The sequence below is a fragment of the Hylobates moloch genome, unplaced genomic scaffold (genome assembly GCF_009828535.3).
Source record: "Hylobates moloch isolate HMO894 unplaced genomic scaffold, HMol_V3 SCAFFOLD_23, whole genome shotgun sequence".
In the NCBI taxonomy this organism is placed as follows: domain Eukaryota; kingdom Metazoa; phylum Chordata; class Mammalia; order Primates; family Hylobatidae; genus Hylobates; species Hylobates moloch.
The window spans coordinates 39,961,454-39,975,558 of record NW_026652298.1 but is presented as its reverse complement, the minus strand read 5'-3'; the positions used below and the strand labels follow the sequence as shown (position 1 = coordinate 39,975,558).

The following is a 14,105-nucleotide window of genomic DNA, read 5'->3' as shown; positions in this document are numbered from 1 at the left end:
CCCCCCCATCCTGCCCGTCCCTTTGTCCATTCCCCTTATCTCTCTTATCCCCCGTAACCCCCTTCCCCCCTTCCCCCCTTCCTCCCTTCCCCTCCCTTTCTCTCTGCTCCTCTTTCTCTTCCCTTTCTTCTTTCTCTACCTTTTTCCTTCCTTTTTCCTCTCTCCCCATCATCCCCCTCATCTTCATCCTCATCCCCATCCCTTTCCCCCTCCCCCTCCCCCACTCTCTCTCCAACTTCCCCCTTCTGCCTGCACCTCCCTCTCTGCCCCCTCAGGTTCCCCCTTTCTCCCAGCCCCCACCCTCCGGCTCCCCCTTTTTGCCTGCCCCCACCCTCCCTCTGCCTCCCTCTCTCTGCACTGACCTCACGCGTGTCTGCAGGCGACCTCATCCACCTGGCCAGCTCTGACGTGCGGGCACCACAGCCCTCAGAGCTGGGAGCCGAGTCACCATCACGGATGGTGGCGTCCCAGGCCTACAACCTGACCTCTGCCCTCATGCGTATTCTCATGCGCTCCCGCGTGCTCAACGAGGAGCCCCTGACGCTGGCGGGCGAGGAGATCGTGGCCCAGGGCAAGCGCTCGGACCCGCGGAGCTTGCTGTGCTATGGCGGCGCCCCAAGGCCTGGCTGCCACTTCTCCATCCCCGAGGCCTTCAGCGGGGCCTTGGCCAACCTCAGTGACGTGGTGCAGCTCATCTTTCTGGTAGACTCCAATCCCTTTCCCTTCGGCTATATCAGCAACTACACCGTCTCCACCAAGGTGGCCTCGATGGCGTTCCAGACACAGGCCGGCGCCCAGATCCCCATTGAGCGGCTGGCCTCAGAGCGCGCCATCACCGTGAAAGTGCCCAACAACTCGGACTGGGCTGCCCGGGGCCACCGCAGCTCCGCCAACTCCGTTGTGGTCCAGCCCCAGGCCTCCGTTGGTGCTGTGGTCACCCTGGACAGCAGCAACCCTGCGGCCGGGCTGCACCTGCAGCTCAACTATACGCTGCTGGACGGTGCGTGCAGCGGGCGGGGCACATGTGGCCCCCTGGCCTCGTTCTTTGGGGGGAAGGCGTTTCTCACAGGGCTTCCGTGGGTGTCTCTGGTGAAATTTGCTTTCTGTTTCATGGGCTACTGGAAGCCTGGCTGGAGAGGAGCTGGGGGCCATGGAGAAGCAGGTGCCATCTCTGGCACAGAGGCTCCTAAGGCCTTCCAGGCCCGCGGCAGTGGGTGGACTCAAGAGGGCCATCGTGGGTGTCCCCCGGGTGGTTGAGCTTCCCGGCGGGTGTGTTATCTGCGCCTGCTGCCCCCAGGCCGCTACCTGTCTGAGGAACCGGAGCCCTACCTGGCAGTCTACCTGCACTCGGAGCCCAGGCCCAATGAGCACAACTGCTCGGCCAGCAGGAGGATCCGCCCAGAGTCACTCCAGGGGGCCGACCACCGGCCCTACACCTTCTTCATTTCCCCAGGGTGAGCTCTGCGGGCCGGCCTGGCAGGGCATGGCAGGGCATCGTGGGTCAGCATTGCCCGGGTTACTGGCCCTATGGGGACAGCAGGCAGCGAGGGGACTGGACCGGGTATGGGCTCTGGGACCCTGACATCCAACCTGGCGGAGCCTGGGCTCACGTCCACTGCCCCTTCCCTGCCCAGGACCAGAGACCCAGCGGGGAGTTACCATCTGAACCTCTCCAGCCACTTCCGCTGGTCGGCGCTGGAGGTGTCCGTGGGCTTGTACACGTCCCTGTGCCAGTACTTCAGCGAGGAGGACATGGTGTGGAGGACAGAGGGGCTGCTGCCCCTGGAGGAGACCTCGCCCCACCAGGCTGTCTGCCTCACCCGCCACCTCACCGCCTTCGGCGCCAGCCTCTTCGTGCCCCCAAGCCATGTCCGCTTTGTCTTTCCTGTGAGTGACCCTGTGCTCCTGGGAGCCTCTGCAGAGTTGAGGAGGGCCTGGGTGGGCTCGGCTCCATCCTGAGAAGCACAGCTTGCACTGACCTCCTGGGCCTGGCGGCTGTGTCCTCACAGGAGCTGACAGCGGATGTGAACTACATCGTCATGCTGACATGCGCTGTGTGCCTGGTGACCTACGTGGTCATGGCCGCCATCCTGCACAAGCTGGACCAGCTGGATGCCAGCCGGGGCCGCGCCATCCCCTTCTGTGGGCAGCGGGGCCGCTTCAAGTACGAGATCCTCGTCAAGACGGGCTGGGGCCGGGGCTCAGGTGAGGGGCGTGGCAGGGCCTCCCCTGCTCTCACTGGCTGTGCGGGTTGCACCCTCTGGGAGTGAGTCTCGTCGTAGGCGTCAGAACAAGGCAGTTTTTGCAGTACTGTGTGAAGGGCTCGTGTGTTAATCCTGGGAATGGGCCGGGAGCGGTGGCTCACGCTTGTAATCCCTTTGGGAGGCTGAGGCGGGCGGATCACGAGGTCAGGAGATCGAGACCATGGTGAAACCCCGTCTCTACTAAAAAATGCAAAAAATCAGCCGGGCGTGGTGGCAGGTGCCTGTAGTCCCAGCTACTCGGAGAGGCTGAGGCAGGAGAATGGCGTGAACCCGGGAGGCGGAGCTTGCAGTGAGCCGAGATTGCGCCACTGCACTCCAGCCTGGGCGACGGAGCAAGACTCTGTCTCAAAAAAAAAAAAAAAAAAAAATTCTGGGAATGACCTCGTGGGCACTCACTGTCCCTGAGGACTAGGACAGCTCCTAGCTGGAAGTAGGTGCCAGTCAGTCAGGGTGGGCAGCCCACGTTTTGCACAGTATTGTGGCCCCACAAGTGATGTGAGCTCAGCCTGCTAGCACTGTGGGAGACTGTGCATTCACCCGTGATCCTGACTGCATAGCTTGTCTCTCAGATGGAGGTGCGAGCACCCTCCCCGTGGCTGTTTCTTCAATAACTCCATTTTCCTTTCATTGGAACTGCCCTTCCGGCGTTCCCTTTTTGTTTTTGTTTTTCTTTTTTTGGAGACGGAGTCTCGCTCTGCTGCCTAGGCTGGAGTGCAATGGCGTGATCTTGGCTCACAGCAACCTCCAGCTCCCTGGTTTAAGGGATTCCCCTTTCTCAGCCTCCTGAGTAGCTGGGAGTACAGGTGCGCGCCACCACACCCAGTTAATTTTTCACCATGTTGGCCAGGCGAACTCCTGACCTCAGGTGATCCGCCTGCCTCGGCCTGCCAGAGTGCTGGGATGACAGGTGTGAGCCGCCACGGCCGACCGTGTTCCCGTGTTTTATCTCCGTGCAGTGCTTTCACCTTCATTGGCCAGTTCTTTCTTTTGATCACCTACTTGTAAAAACTGCCGGCCGGGCGCGGTGGCTCACGCCTGTAATCCCAGCACTTTGGGAGGCCGAGGCGGGCAAATCACGAGGTCAGGAGATCGAGACCATCTTGGCTAACACGGTGAAACCCCGTCTCTACTAAAAATACAAAAAATTAGCCGGGCGTGGTGGCGGGCGCCTGTAGTCCCAGCTCCTCGGGAGACTGAGGCAGGAGAATGGCAGGAACCTGGGAGGCGGAGCTTGCAGTGAGCTGAGATGGCGCCACTGCACTCCAGCCTGGGCGACAGAGCGAGACTGTCTCAAAAAAAACAAAAAAAACAAAAACCGTCACCTAGGTCTGTCATTGGGAGAAAAGGAGGTGACACAGCTTCACGCTTTGCAGTCTGTGCATGAACTGAGGGACAGGTCTGTGGTGCGGGTCACCGGTTGTGGCGTGACTGAGGCGTGGACGGGTGTGCAGTGCAGGTCACTGGTTGCGGTGTGGACTGAGGCATGTGCAGCCATGTTTGCATGTCACAAGTTACAGTTCTTTCCGTGTAACTTAATCATGTCCTGGCGGCCTTGCTGTTTATTGGACAAATTGCAGTAACCGCAGCCCCTCGTGTATGGCAGAGCCGTGCAAAGCCAGGACTGCCCGTGTGGCTCCTTGAGTGCACAGAGGCCAAAGCTGAGATGACTTGCCTGGGATGCCACACGTGTTGGGCAGCAGACCGAGCCTCTCACCCCTCCCTCTTGCCCCCCAGGTACCACGGCCCACGTGGGCATCATGTTGTATGGGGTGGACAGCCGGAGCGGCCACCGGCACCTGGACGGCGACAGAGCCTTCCACCGCAACAGCCTGGACATCTTCCGGATCGCCACCCCGCACAGCCTGGGTAGCGTGTGGAAGATCCGAGTGTGGCACGACAACAAAGGTCTGTGCGGACCCTGCCAAGCTCTGCCCCTCTGCCCCCACATTGGGGCGCCCTGCGAGCCTGACCTCCCTCCCACGCCTCTGCAGGGCTCAGCCCTGCCTGGTTCCTGCAGCACGTCATCGTCAGGGACCTGCAGACGGCACGCAGCACCTTCTTCCTGGTCAATGACTGGCTGTCGGTGGAGACGGAGGCCAACGGGGGCCTGGTGGAGAAGGAGGTGCTGGCCGCGAGTAAGGCCTCTTTCCATGTTCCCACTCTGTGGGAGGTTGGGCAGGGTGGTCCTGCCCCGTGGCCTCCTGCAGTGCGGCCCTCCCTGCCTCCTAGGCGACGCAGCCCTGTTACGCTTCCGGCGCCTGCTGGTGGCTGAGCTGCAGCGCGGCTTCTTTGACAAGCACATCTGGCTCTCCATATGGGACCGGCCGCCTCGTAGCCATTTCACTCGCATCCAGAGGGCCACCTGCTGCGTTCTCCTCATCTGCCTCTTCCTGGGCGCCAACGCCGTGTGGTACGGGGCTGTTGGAGACTCTGCCTACAGGTGGGTGCCGTAGGAGTCGGGACAGCCTCTTCCTGCCCAGCCCTTCCTGCCCCTCAGCCTCACCTGTGTGGCCTCCTCTCCTCCACACAGCACCAGGCGTGTGTCCAGGCTGAGCCCGCTGAGCGTCGACACAGTCGCTGTTGGCCTGGTGTCCAGCGTGGTTGTCTATCCCGTCTACCTGGCCATCCTCTTTCTCTTCCGGATGTCCCGGAGCAAGGTGGGCTGGGGCTGGGGACCCGGGAGTACTGAGAAGGAGCCTGGGCTTCGGCTGCATGCCCGGGGCCACCTATCTCCAGTACTGCAGCCAGAGGGAAAGGCGCCCACCAAAGTCTGGCTCTCGGGAAGGGTCAGCACACTTGAGCAGCCTTAGCTAGACTGATCAGGGAGAAAGAGAGAAGACTCAGATGCTAGAATCGTGAAAGAACGAGGGCACTTCGCTGCCAACCCTGCAGACATGAACAGAACCTAAGCAGACGCCATGGACAACTGCACAGCAGCACGCCAGATAACTCAGAAGAAGCAAGCCCGCATCTGTGCCTGCTTCTGAAATGCACTCCAGAAGAAAATCTCAGTGTATGTATAGCAAGTGAAGAGGCCGAGTTAGTCCGTTAGAAACCTCCCAGTGGCCTGGCCGGGTGTGGTGGCTCATGCCTGTAATCCCAACACTTCAGGAGGCTGAGGTGGGCGGATCTGAGTCCAGGAGTTTGAGACGAGCCTGGGCAACATAGCAAGGCCCCATCTATATAAAACATTAAAAAGTGCCAGGCGCAGTGGCTCACGTCTGTAATCCCAGCACTTTGGGAGGCCGAGGCGGGCAGATCACTTGAGGTCAGGAGTTCGAGACCATCTTGGCCAACACGATGAAACCCCATCTCTACTACAAATACAAAAAATAAGCTGGGCGTGGTGGCGGGCGCCTGTAGTCCCAGCTACTCGAGAGGCTGAGGCAGGAGAATGGCATGAACCCGGGATGCGGAGCTTGCAGTGAGCCGAGATTGCGCCACTGCGCTCCAGCCTGGGTGACAGAGCAAGATTCTGTCTAAAAAAAAAAAAAAAAAAAAAAAAAAACCCACAAAGAAAAGCCCAGGCTCAGAGCCTTCAGGATAGAATTTTTTTCAGCAGTTAAGGAGGAATTAACAGCAATCCTTCACAGACCTTCCAAGAATACAGCAGGTGGGAGCTCTTCCCATTCATATGGAAACAGTAGGCTGCACCCCTTAGGAATACACACATGGGGTCCTCAACAGGTTACATGCAAACCAACCCCAGCAGCACACAGAGAAGGCGCATGTGCCGTGACCAGGAGGGGTTGCTCCTGAGTCCATGGCAGGAACCAGAGGCCACATGTGGCTGCTCATATTTAAGTTAAAAAAAAGGAAATAATGGCTGGGCGCGGTGGCTCACACCTGTAATCCCAGCACTTCGGGAGGCCGAGGCGGGCAGATCACTTGAGGTCAGGAGTTCCAAGACCAGCCTGGCCAACACAGTGAAACCCTGAATCTACTAAAAATAGAAAAAATAAGCTGGGCATCGTGGCAGGCACCTGTAATCCCAGCTACTCAGGAGGCTGAGACAGGACAATCGGCTGAACGCGGGAGGTGGAGGTTGCAGTGAGCTGAGATTGCGCCAGTGCACTCCAGCCTGGATGACAGAGCAAGACTCCGTCTAAAAAAAAATAATGAAATTTAAAACTCTGTCCCTTAGCTACACCAGTCTCCTGTCAAGTGCTCAGTGGCACACACTGTGAGGGGCTGCCATCACGGACAGTGCAGATGTCCCGTATATCCACCATTCTAGAACATTCTGTCGGATGGCACCGGGCTCTGCCCTGTCTGCTAAGGAGGTGGCTTCTCATCCCTGTCCTGGGCAGGTCTGAGCTGCCACCCTCATCCTGCAGGTGGCCGGGAACCCGAGCCCCACGCCCGCCGGGCAGCAGGTGCTGGACATCGACAGCTGCCTGGACTCATCCGTGCTGGACAGCTCCTTCCTCACGTTCTCAGGCCTCCATGCTGAGGTGAGGGCTCTACTGGGGGTCCTGGGCTGGGTTGGGGGTCCTGCCGCCTTGGGGCAGCTTGGACTCAAGACGCTGTGCACCTCTTAGCAGGCCTTTGCTGGACAGATGAAGAGCGATTTATTTCTGGATGATTCTAAGAGGTGGGTTCCCTAGAGAAACCTCGAGCCCTGGTGCAGATCACTGTGTCTGGAGTGCCGGGGGTGTGCGGGCTGTGTGTCCTTGCTGGGTGTCTGTGGCTCCATGTGGTCACACCACCTAGGAGCAGGTTTGCTCGGAAGCCCAGCGTGTCCGTGCGTGACTGGACGGGGGTGGGGTGCGTGTGTGACACATCCCCTGTTACCTTGCTGACCCGCACCACCTGCAGCTTGGTGTGCTGGCGCTCCAGCGAGGGAACGCTCAGTTGGCCGGACCTGCTTAGTGACCCGTCCATTGTGGGTAGCAATCTGCGGCAGCTGGCACGGGGCCAGGCGGGCCATGGGCTGGGCCCAGAGGAGGACAGCTTCTCCCTGGCCAGCCCCTACTTGTCTGCCAAATCCTTCTCAGCATCAGGTGAGCTGGGGTGAGAGGAGGGGGCTCTGAAGCTCACCCGCGCAGCTGGGCCCACCCTATGCCTCCTGTACCTCTAGATGAAGACCTGATCCAGCAGGTCCTTGCCGAAGGGGTCAGCAGCCCGGCCCCTACCCAGGACACCCACATGGAAACGGACCTGCTCACCAGCCTGTGAGTGTCCGGCTCTCGGGGGAGGGGGGATGCTGGAGGAGGGGCTGGGACTCGGGCCAGACAGCCGTGGTCCCTGCCTGGAGTGGGGTGGGGTGGGGTGGGGTGCCAGGGCGGGGCTGTGGCTGCACCACTTCCCTTCTCTGAGCCTCCGTTGTCTGTGGAAAGAGCCTCATGGGGTCCCTAGGGCCCAAGAACCTTCCCTCTAGGGAGGGAGCAGGCGCATGGGGCTTTGGAGGAGCAGAAAGGCTCCCGTGTGAGGCTGGCCGGGGCCACGTTTTCATCTTGGTCTCAGAGCAGTGAGAAATTATGGGCGGGTTTTTAAATACCCCATTTTTGGCCGGGCACGGTGGCTCACGCCTGTAATCCCAGCACTCTGGGAGGCCGAGACAGGCAGATCACGAGGTCATGAGATCGAGACCATCCTGGCTAACACAGTGAAACCCCGTCTCTACTAAAAATACAAAAAAATTAGCCGGGTGTGGTGGCGGGCGCCTGTGGTCCCAGCTGCTTGGGAGGCTGAGGCAGGGGAATTGCTTGAACCCGGGAAGCAGAGGTTACAGTGAGCTGAGATCACACCACCGCACTCCAGACTGGGCTACAGATGAGACTCCTTCTCAAAAAAAAAAAAAAAAAAAAAAGAAAGAAAAATACCCCATTTTTTTTTTTTTTTTTTGAGACCGTTTTTGATTATTTGTATTTTAAAGAATTTCTTGGTTGGGTGCGGTGGCTCATGCCTGTAATCCCAGCACTTTGGGAGGCCGAGGTGGGCAGATCACCTGAGGTCAGCAGTTCGAGACCAGCCTGGCCAATATGGCGAAACCCTGTCTCTACTAAAAATACAAAAAATTAGCCAGGCATGGTGGCAGGCGCCTGTAGTCCCAGTTACTCGGGAGACTGAGGCAGGAGAATCGATCGAACCTGGGAAGTAAAGGTTGTAGTGAGCCGAGATTGCACCACTGCACTCCAGCCTGGGCGACAGAGTGTGACTGTGTCTCAGAAAAATAAAGGCCGGGCGTGGTGGCTCACGCCTGTAATTCCAGCACTTTGAGAGGCCGAGGCAGGCAGATCACCTGAGGTTGGGAGTTCAAGACCAGCCTGACCAACGTGGGGAAACCCTATCTTTACTAAAAATACAAAATTAGCCAGGCACAGTGGCTCACACCTGTCATCCCAGCACTTTGGGAGGCCAAGGTGGGCGGATCACCTGAGGTCAGGAGTTTGAGACCAGCCTGGCCAACATGGCAAATCCCCATCTCTACTAAAAATACAAAATATTAGCTGAGCGTGGTGGTGGGCGCCTATAATCCCAGCTACTCGGGAGGCTGAGGCAGGAGAATGGATTGAACCCGGGAGGTGGAGGTTGCAGTGAGCTGAGATTGTGCCACTGCACTCCAGCCTGGGCAACAAGAGCGAAACTCCGTCTCAAAAAAAAAAAATTCCTCAATTTCTTGGTTGTTTTGTAACTTATCAACAAAGAGTCATATGGAGTTACCTTGTATGTAGTCACGCACATGGCAGCTGGCGGCAGAGTTCTCCCACGGCGTGTTCCTATGCGTGTGACCCCGGGCTCTGCCATGCCCGCCTATGCTCAAGTGCGCTGAGGTGCACACGGCCCTGCCGTTGCGCTGCAGCTGCCTGCAGGATTCAGTGCAGTGGCATGCGGTGCAGGTGCAGCGCCCCGGAGCCACAGGCCACACCACAGGGCCTGCATGCACAGGGGCTGCGGTGTCTGGGTTTGGGTAACTACACCCTGTGACATTTGCACGGCGACAGAATTACCTAATGATGCGTTTCTCACAACATATCCCTAGCACTAAGTGGTGCAAGACTGCTGGTTTCCATCCACATCTAGTTTGATTTCTGTGTTATTCCTTTGAGTGCTTCTCATTGTTAAGCAACCAGGAGCTAAAGAAGTATGAACTTCCCCTGGACTCAAACAAAAAGGAAAACTTCCTGATTTACAAAAGGCAGATAACCATGACATGAGGGCATCTTTATGAATAAATTGCCAGTCGGTTTTAAAAATACAGAGTATGAGCAGATCCGGGGGTAGTCACTACACGCTGACCAGCCCAGGTATCTCCCGCCCAAAGCTCTGTGAAATCCAGATTCAGTGCTTCCGCAGGGATTTCTGGCGGCAGCTCAGACTCCGCAGCCACACAGAGCACGTGGCCCTCGCCCTCCCGGCTTCCTCAACCCTTGGCCGTCCCGTGGTCAGACGGTGCTTCGGGATGACCAGGTCGGAGGCTTGGGTTTGTCCTGGACCCCTCTGCATCCTTCCTCACTCCAGCCTCCAGCACATCCCGTGGCTCCTTTCCCAACAGAGCATGGCCTTCCCTGCGTCTGAGCCTGCACGCTCCGTCCTGGCGGCACCTCTGCCCTGGCATTCCCTGCCACTCCATGCCTCCCTGTTGGCCATTCTCCGTCTCTGCCAGCGAGAGCCCGCTCCCTAAATCAGACCCTGAGTCATTTGTGTTGCTATAAAGGAATAGTTGAGGCTGGGTTATTTTTTATTTTTATTTATTTATTTTTTTTGAGATGGAGTCTCACTCTGTTGCCCAGACTGGAGTGCAGTGGCATGATCTCGGCTCACTGCAAACTCTGCCTCTCAGGTTCAAGCAGTTCTCTGCCTCAGCCTCCCAAGTAGCTAAGATTACAGGCGCCCGCCACCACAGCCGGCTAATCTTTAGTGTGTGTTTTTAGCAGAGATGAGGTTTCACCATCTTAGGCAGGCTGGTCTTGAACTCCTGCCCTCGTGAGCCACCCGCCTTGGCCTCCCCAAATGCTGGGATTACAGGCGTGAGCCACCGCCCTGACCAAGTTGAGGCTAGGTCATTTTTTAATTTTTTGTAAAGACAGGGTCTCACTGTCTCCAACTCCTGAGCTCAAGTGATCCTCCTGCCTCAGCCTCCTGAAGTGCTGGGATTACAGGCTTGAGCCACGGCGCCCAGCCAAGAGTGTCTTTTATCCTCCGAGAGACAGCAAAACAGGAAGCATTCAGTGCAGTGTGGCCCCGGGTCAGGCCGTTCTTTCGGTGATGGGCTGACGAGGGCGCAGGTACCGGAGAGCGCCCCGAGAGCCCGGGACTCGGCGTGTCGCAGTTGGTCTCATCCTCCCCTTCACGCGTCTTCGCTGCCTCCGTACCTCTTCTGTAGCAGCTCTGGGACTGTGCACATCAGCATGGTGCCCTGATGCAGTGGCACGGCCTCGATGGTCATTGGCTCCTGGAGACACAAGCAGATCTCTGGCCTCAGGGAGCCCTACACACCGTTGGGATTTGAAAGGCATTTCTATGTTTCCTTGTCCAAAAATTAATTTTAGGCCGTAAAACTGCATGGGGCAGACACACTGGCCTCTCTAGATTGTGGAGATGCTTGTTGGATGGTTGAGACCCAATCACAGTTTGCACCGTTGAGGGAGGTTAGTTGCACCCTGAGAGACTGTGCACCGCTGTAGGGGCGGCTGGTCAGGCTGTGGGCGACGGGTTTATCAGCAGAAAGTGAGCAGGAGAGGAACGCAGGCGGACACCTGACTTCAGTGCCTGGAGTAGCTCTTGGTTCCCTGGCTCCCAGCACCACTCCCACTCTCGTTTGCGGTAGGGTCTTCCGGCTCTTTGTTGGGGGGGACCCTATGACCCGAGAGGCTCAAGAAACTGCCCACCCAGATTAACATGGGCTTGGCTGCCACTGCCTCCTGGAGGCCGGGATGAATTCACAGCCTACCACGTCCCTCAGGTCCAGCACTCCTGGGGAGAAGACAGAGACGCTGGCGCTGCAGAGGTTGGGGGAGCTGGGGCCACCCAGCCCGGGCCTGACCTGGGAACGGCCCCAGGCAGCGAGGCTTTCCAGGACAGGTGCGCTTGTGTAGCCCCGGGATGCCCCCAGCCCCTCCCTGTGAGCTGCCTCTCACAGGTCTGTCTCTGCTTCCCCAGGACTGGTGGAGGGTCTGCGGAAGCGCCTGCTGCCGGCCTGGTGTGCCTCCCTGGCCCACGGGCTCAGCCTGCTCCTGGTGGCTGTGGCTGTGGCTGTCTCAGGGTGGGTGGGTGCCGGCTTCCCCCCGGGCGTGAGTGTTGCGTGGCTCCTGTCCAGCAGCGCCAGCTTCCTGGCCTCATTCCTCGGCTGGGAGCCGCTGAAGGTGAGGGGGCTGCCACGGGTAGGCTGCACACCTCCATCACGGGGGACCCCTCTGAAGCCACCCCTTCCCCAGGTCTTGCTGGAAGCCCTGTACTTCTCACTGGTGGCCAAGCGGTTGCACCCTGATGAAGATGACACCCTGGTGGAGAGCCCGGCTGTGACGCCCGTGAGCGCACGTGTGCCCCGCGTACGGCCCCCCCACGGCTTTGCACTCTTCCTGGCCAAGGAGGAAGCCCGCAAGGTCAAGAGGCTACATGGCATGCTGCGGGTGAGCTCGGGTGCGGCCTGTGCCCCTGCCACCTCCGTCTCTTGTCTCCCACCTCCCACCCATGCACGCAGGACACTCCTGTCCCCCTTTCCTCACCTCAGAAGGCCCTTAGGGGTTCAATGCTCTGCAGCCTTTGCCCGGTCTCCCTCCTACCCCACGCCCCCCACCTGCTGCCCTAGTCCCTGCCAGGGCCCAGCTCCAATGCCCACTCCTGCCTGGCCCTGAAGTCCCCTAAGTGCCGCTGCAGTGGCCTGTGTGTCTTGCCCCCGGGTGGGGTTCCGGGCAGGGTGTGTGCTGCCATTACCCTGGCCAGGTAGAGTCTTGGGGCGCCCCCTGCCAGCTCACCTTCCTGCAGCCACACCTGCCGTAGCCACGGGGGCCCCAGCCGTTGCCAAAGCCCTGCGGTCACTGTGGGCTGGGGCCAGGCTGACCACAGGGCCCCCCGTCCACCAGAGCCTCCTGGTGTACATGCTTTTTCTGCTGGTGACCCTGCTGGCCAGCTATGGGGATGCCTCATGCCATGGGCATGCCTACCGTCTGCAGAGCGCCATCAAGCAGGAGCTGCACAGCCGGGCCTTCCTGGCCATCACGCGGTACGAGCATCCGGTGCACTCGTCTGTCTTCTGGGCTTTGGTTTTGCCTTTAGTCCAACCAGACCCTAGGGGACATGTGGAAATGTGTGGATACCTTTGTGGCTGCCAGAACTGGAGGCAGGTGTTGCTGGCATCAGTGGGCAGAGGCGAGGGGCACAGCTCCGCGTCTTGCAGTGCACAGGACGGGCCCATGACAGACAACTGTCTGCCCCAGAACGTCCCCAGGATAAGGCTGAGAAGCCCAGGTCTAGCCGTGGCCAGCAGGGCAGTGGGAGCCATGTTCCCTGGGTCTCTGGCGGCCGCTCACTCCAGGCGGGCGTGGGGCAGTAGGCGCTAGAGCGTGTGACTGTGTCTGATGCTGTGGCAGGTCTGAGGAGCTCTGGCCATGGATGGCCCATGTGCTGCTGCCCTACGTCCACGGGAACCAGTCCAGCCCAGAGCTGGGGCCCCCACGGCTGCGGCAGGTGCGGCTGCAGGAAGGTGAGCTGGCAGGGCGTGCCCCGAGACTTAAATCGTTCCTCTTGTTCGGAGAGCAGCCTTCAGCGGAGCTCTGGCATCAGCCCTGCTCCCTAGCTGTGTGACCTTTGCCCTCTTAACACCACAGTTTCCTTCTTTGTATATGAGAGATGGTAACGTTGTCTAATTGATGGCTGCTGGGGAGGGTTCCCTGGGGTGGCGCCGAACCAGCGCTCAGGCGAGCTGGCCAGCAGGAAACACTCCCATTGGGTTTTGATGACGCCCTGGCCCCGGCCTGGGGCTCTGTTTCAGCACTGTGCCCAGACCCTCCCGGCCCCAGGGTCCACACGTGCTCGGCCGCGGGAGGCTTCAGCACCAGCGATTACGACGTTGGCTGGGAGAGTCCTCACAATGGCTCGGGGACATGGGCCTATTCTGCGCCGGATCTGCTGGGGTGAGCAGAGCGAGGGCCCCAGGCGTCTGTGCCAAGGGCAAGGGAGTAGTTCTCCAGGAGTGCCCCGACCTCCTGACTAGCCTGGCTCTGGGGTGCGGGAAGGGCTGGGGTGCAGCACCAACGCCACCCCTCTCCGGCAGGGCGTGGTCCTGGGGCTCCTGTGCCGTGTATGATAGCGGGGGCTACGTGCAGGAGCTGGGCCTGAGCCTGGAGGAGAGCCGCGACCGGCTGCGCTTCCTGCAGCTGCACAACTGGCTGGACAACAGGTGGGAGCTCCCCCCCTGCCTTCTCCGGGGTGGCTGCAGTTACCAGCCAAGAGCCCACCCTCACTCCTCCGGCCTCCGCTGGCCTAGGCGGCTTCCACAGCCCCTCAGCCACGCCTGCACTGCGCGGTCGCCGCAGCTCCCGCCCTGCCACCCACTCCCACTGACCCGCACCCTCTGCGCAGGAGCCGCGCTGTGTTTGTGGAGCTCACTCGCTACAGCCCGGCCGTGGGGCTGCACGCCGCCGTCACGCTGCGCCTCGAGTTCCCGGCGGCCGGCCGTGCCCTGGCCGCCCTCAGCGTCCGCCCCTTTGCAATGCGCCGCCTCAGCGCGGGCCTCTCGCTGCCTCTACTCACCTCGGTAGGCTCGTCCCCGGCCAGACCCCGTTTTTCCCACCGGCAGCGTCCCACCCCCTCGCAGGGCCCCGCCCCGGCAGCGTCCCGCCCCCTCGCGGGGCCCCGCCCCGGCAGCGTCCCGCCCCCTCGCGGGGCCCCGCCCCG

At 60.1% G+C, this 14,105-nt stretch overlaps 1 protein-coding gene across 1 annotated transcript in view; it reads left to right on the top strand.

Annotated features, from left to right (window-relative positions):
* The window catches only part of PKD1 (polycystin 1, transient receptor potential channel interacting), a 52,500-nt gene that overhangs the window by 35,469 nt on the left and 2,926 nt on the right, over positions 1-14,105 (top strand). Inside the window, exons 22-41 of the mRNA XM_058433943.1 lie at positions 100-1,000; positions 1,298-1,454; positions 1,635-1,887; positions 2,010-2,205; positions 3,999-4,169; positions 4,256-4,399; positions 4,494-4,704; positions 4,795-4,921; positions 6,602-6,718; positions 6,809-6,858; positions 7,083-7,267; positions 7,345-7,438; positions 11,173-11,291; positions 11,370-11,572; positions 11,645-11,839; positions 12,293-12,432; positions 12,800-12,912; positions 13,201-13,342; positions 13,483-13,608; positions 13,791-13,965. Of these exons, the coding sequence (XP_058289926.1) occupies positions 100-1,000; positions 1,298-1,454; positions 1,635-1,887; positions 2,010-2,205; positions 3,999-4,169; positions 4,256-4,399; positions 4,494-4,704; positions 4,795-4,921; positions 6,602-6,718; positions 6,809-6,858; positions 7,083-7,267; positions 7,345-7,438; positions 11,173-11,291; positions 11,370-11,572; positions 11,645-11,839; positions 12,293-12,432; positions 12,800-12,912; positions 13,201-13,342; positions 13,483-13,608; positions 13,791-13,965 (3,819 nt within the window). The remainder of the gene's footprint in view (positions 1-99; positions 1,001-1,297; positions 1,455-1,634; positions 1,888-2,009; positions 2,206-3,998; positions 4,170-4,255; positions 4,400-4,493; positions 4,705-4,794; positions 4,922-6,601; positions 6,719-6,808; positions 6,859-7,082; positions 7,268-7,344; positions 7,439-11,172; positions 11,292-11,369; positions 11,573-11,644; positions 11,840-12,292; positions 12,433-12,799; positions 12,913-13,200; positions 13,343-13,482; positions 13,609-13,790; positions 13,966-14,105) is intronic.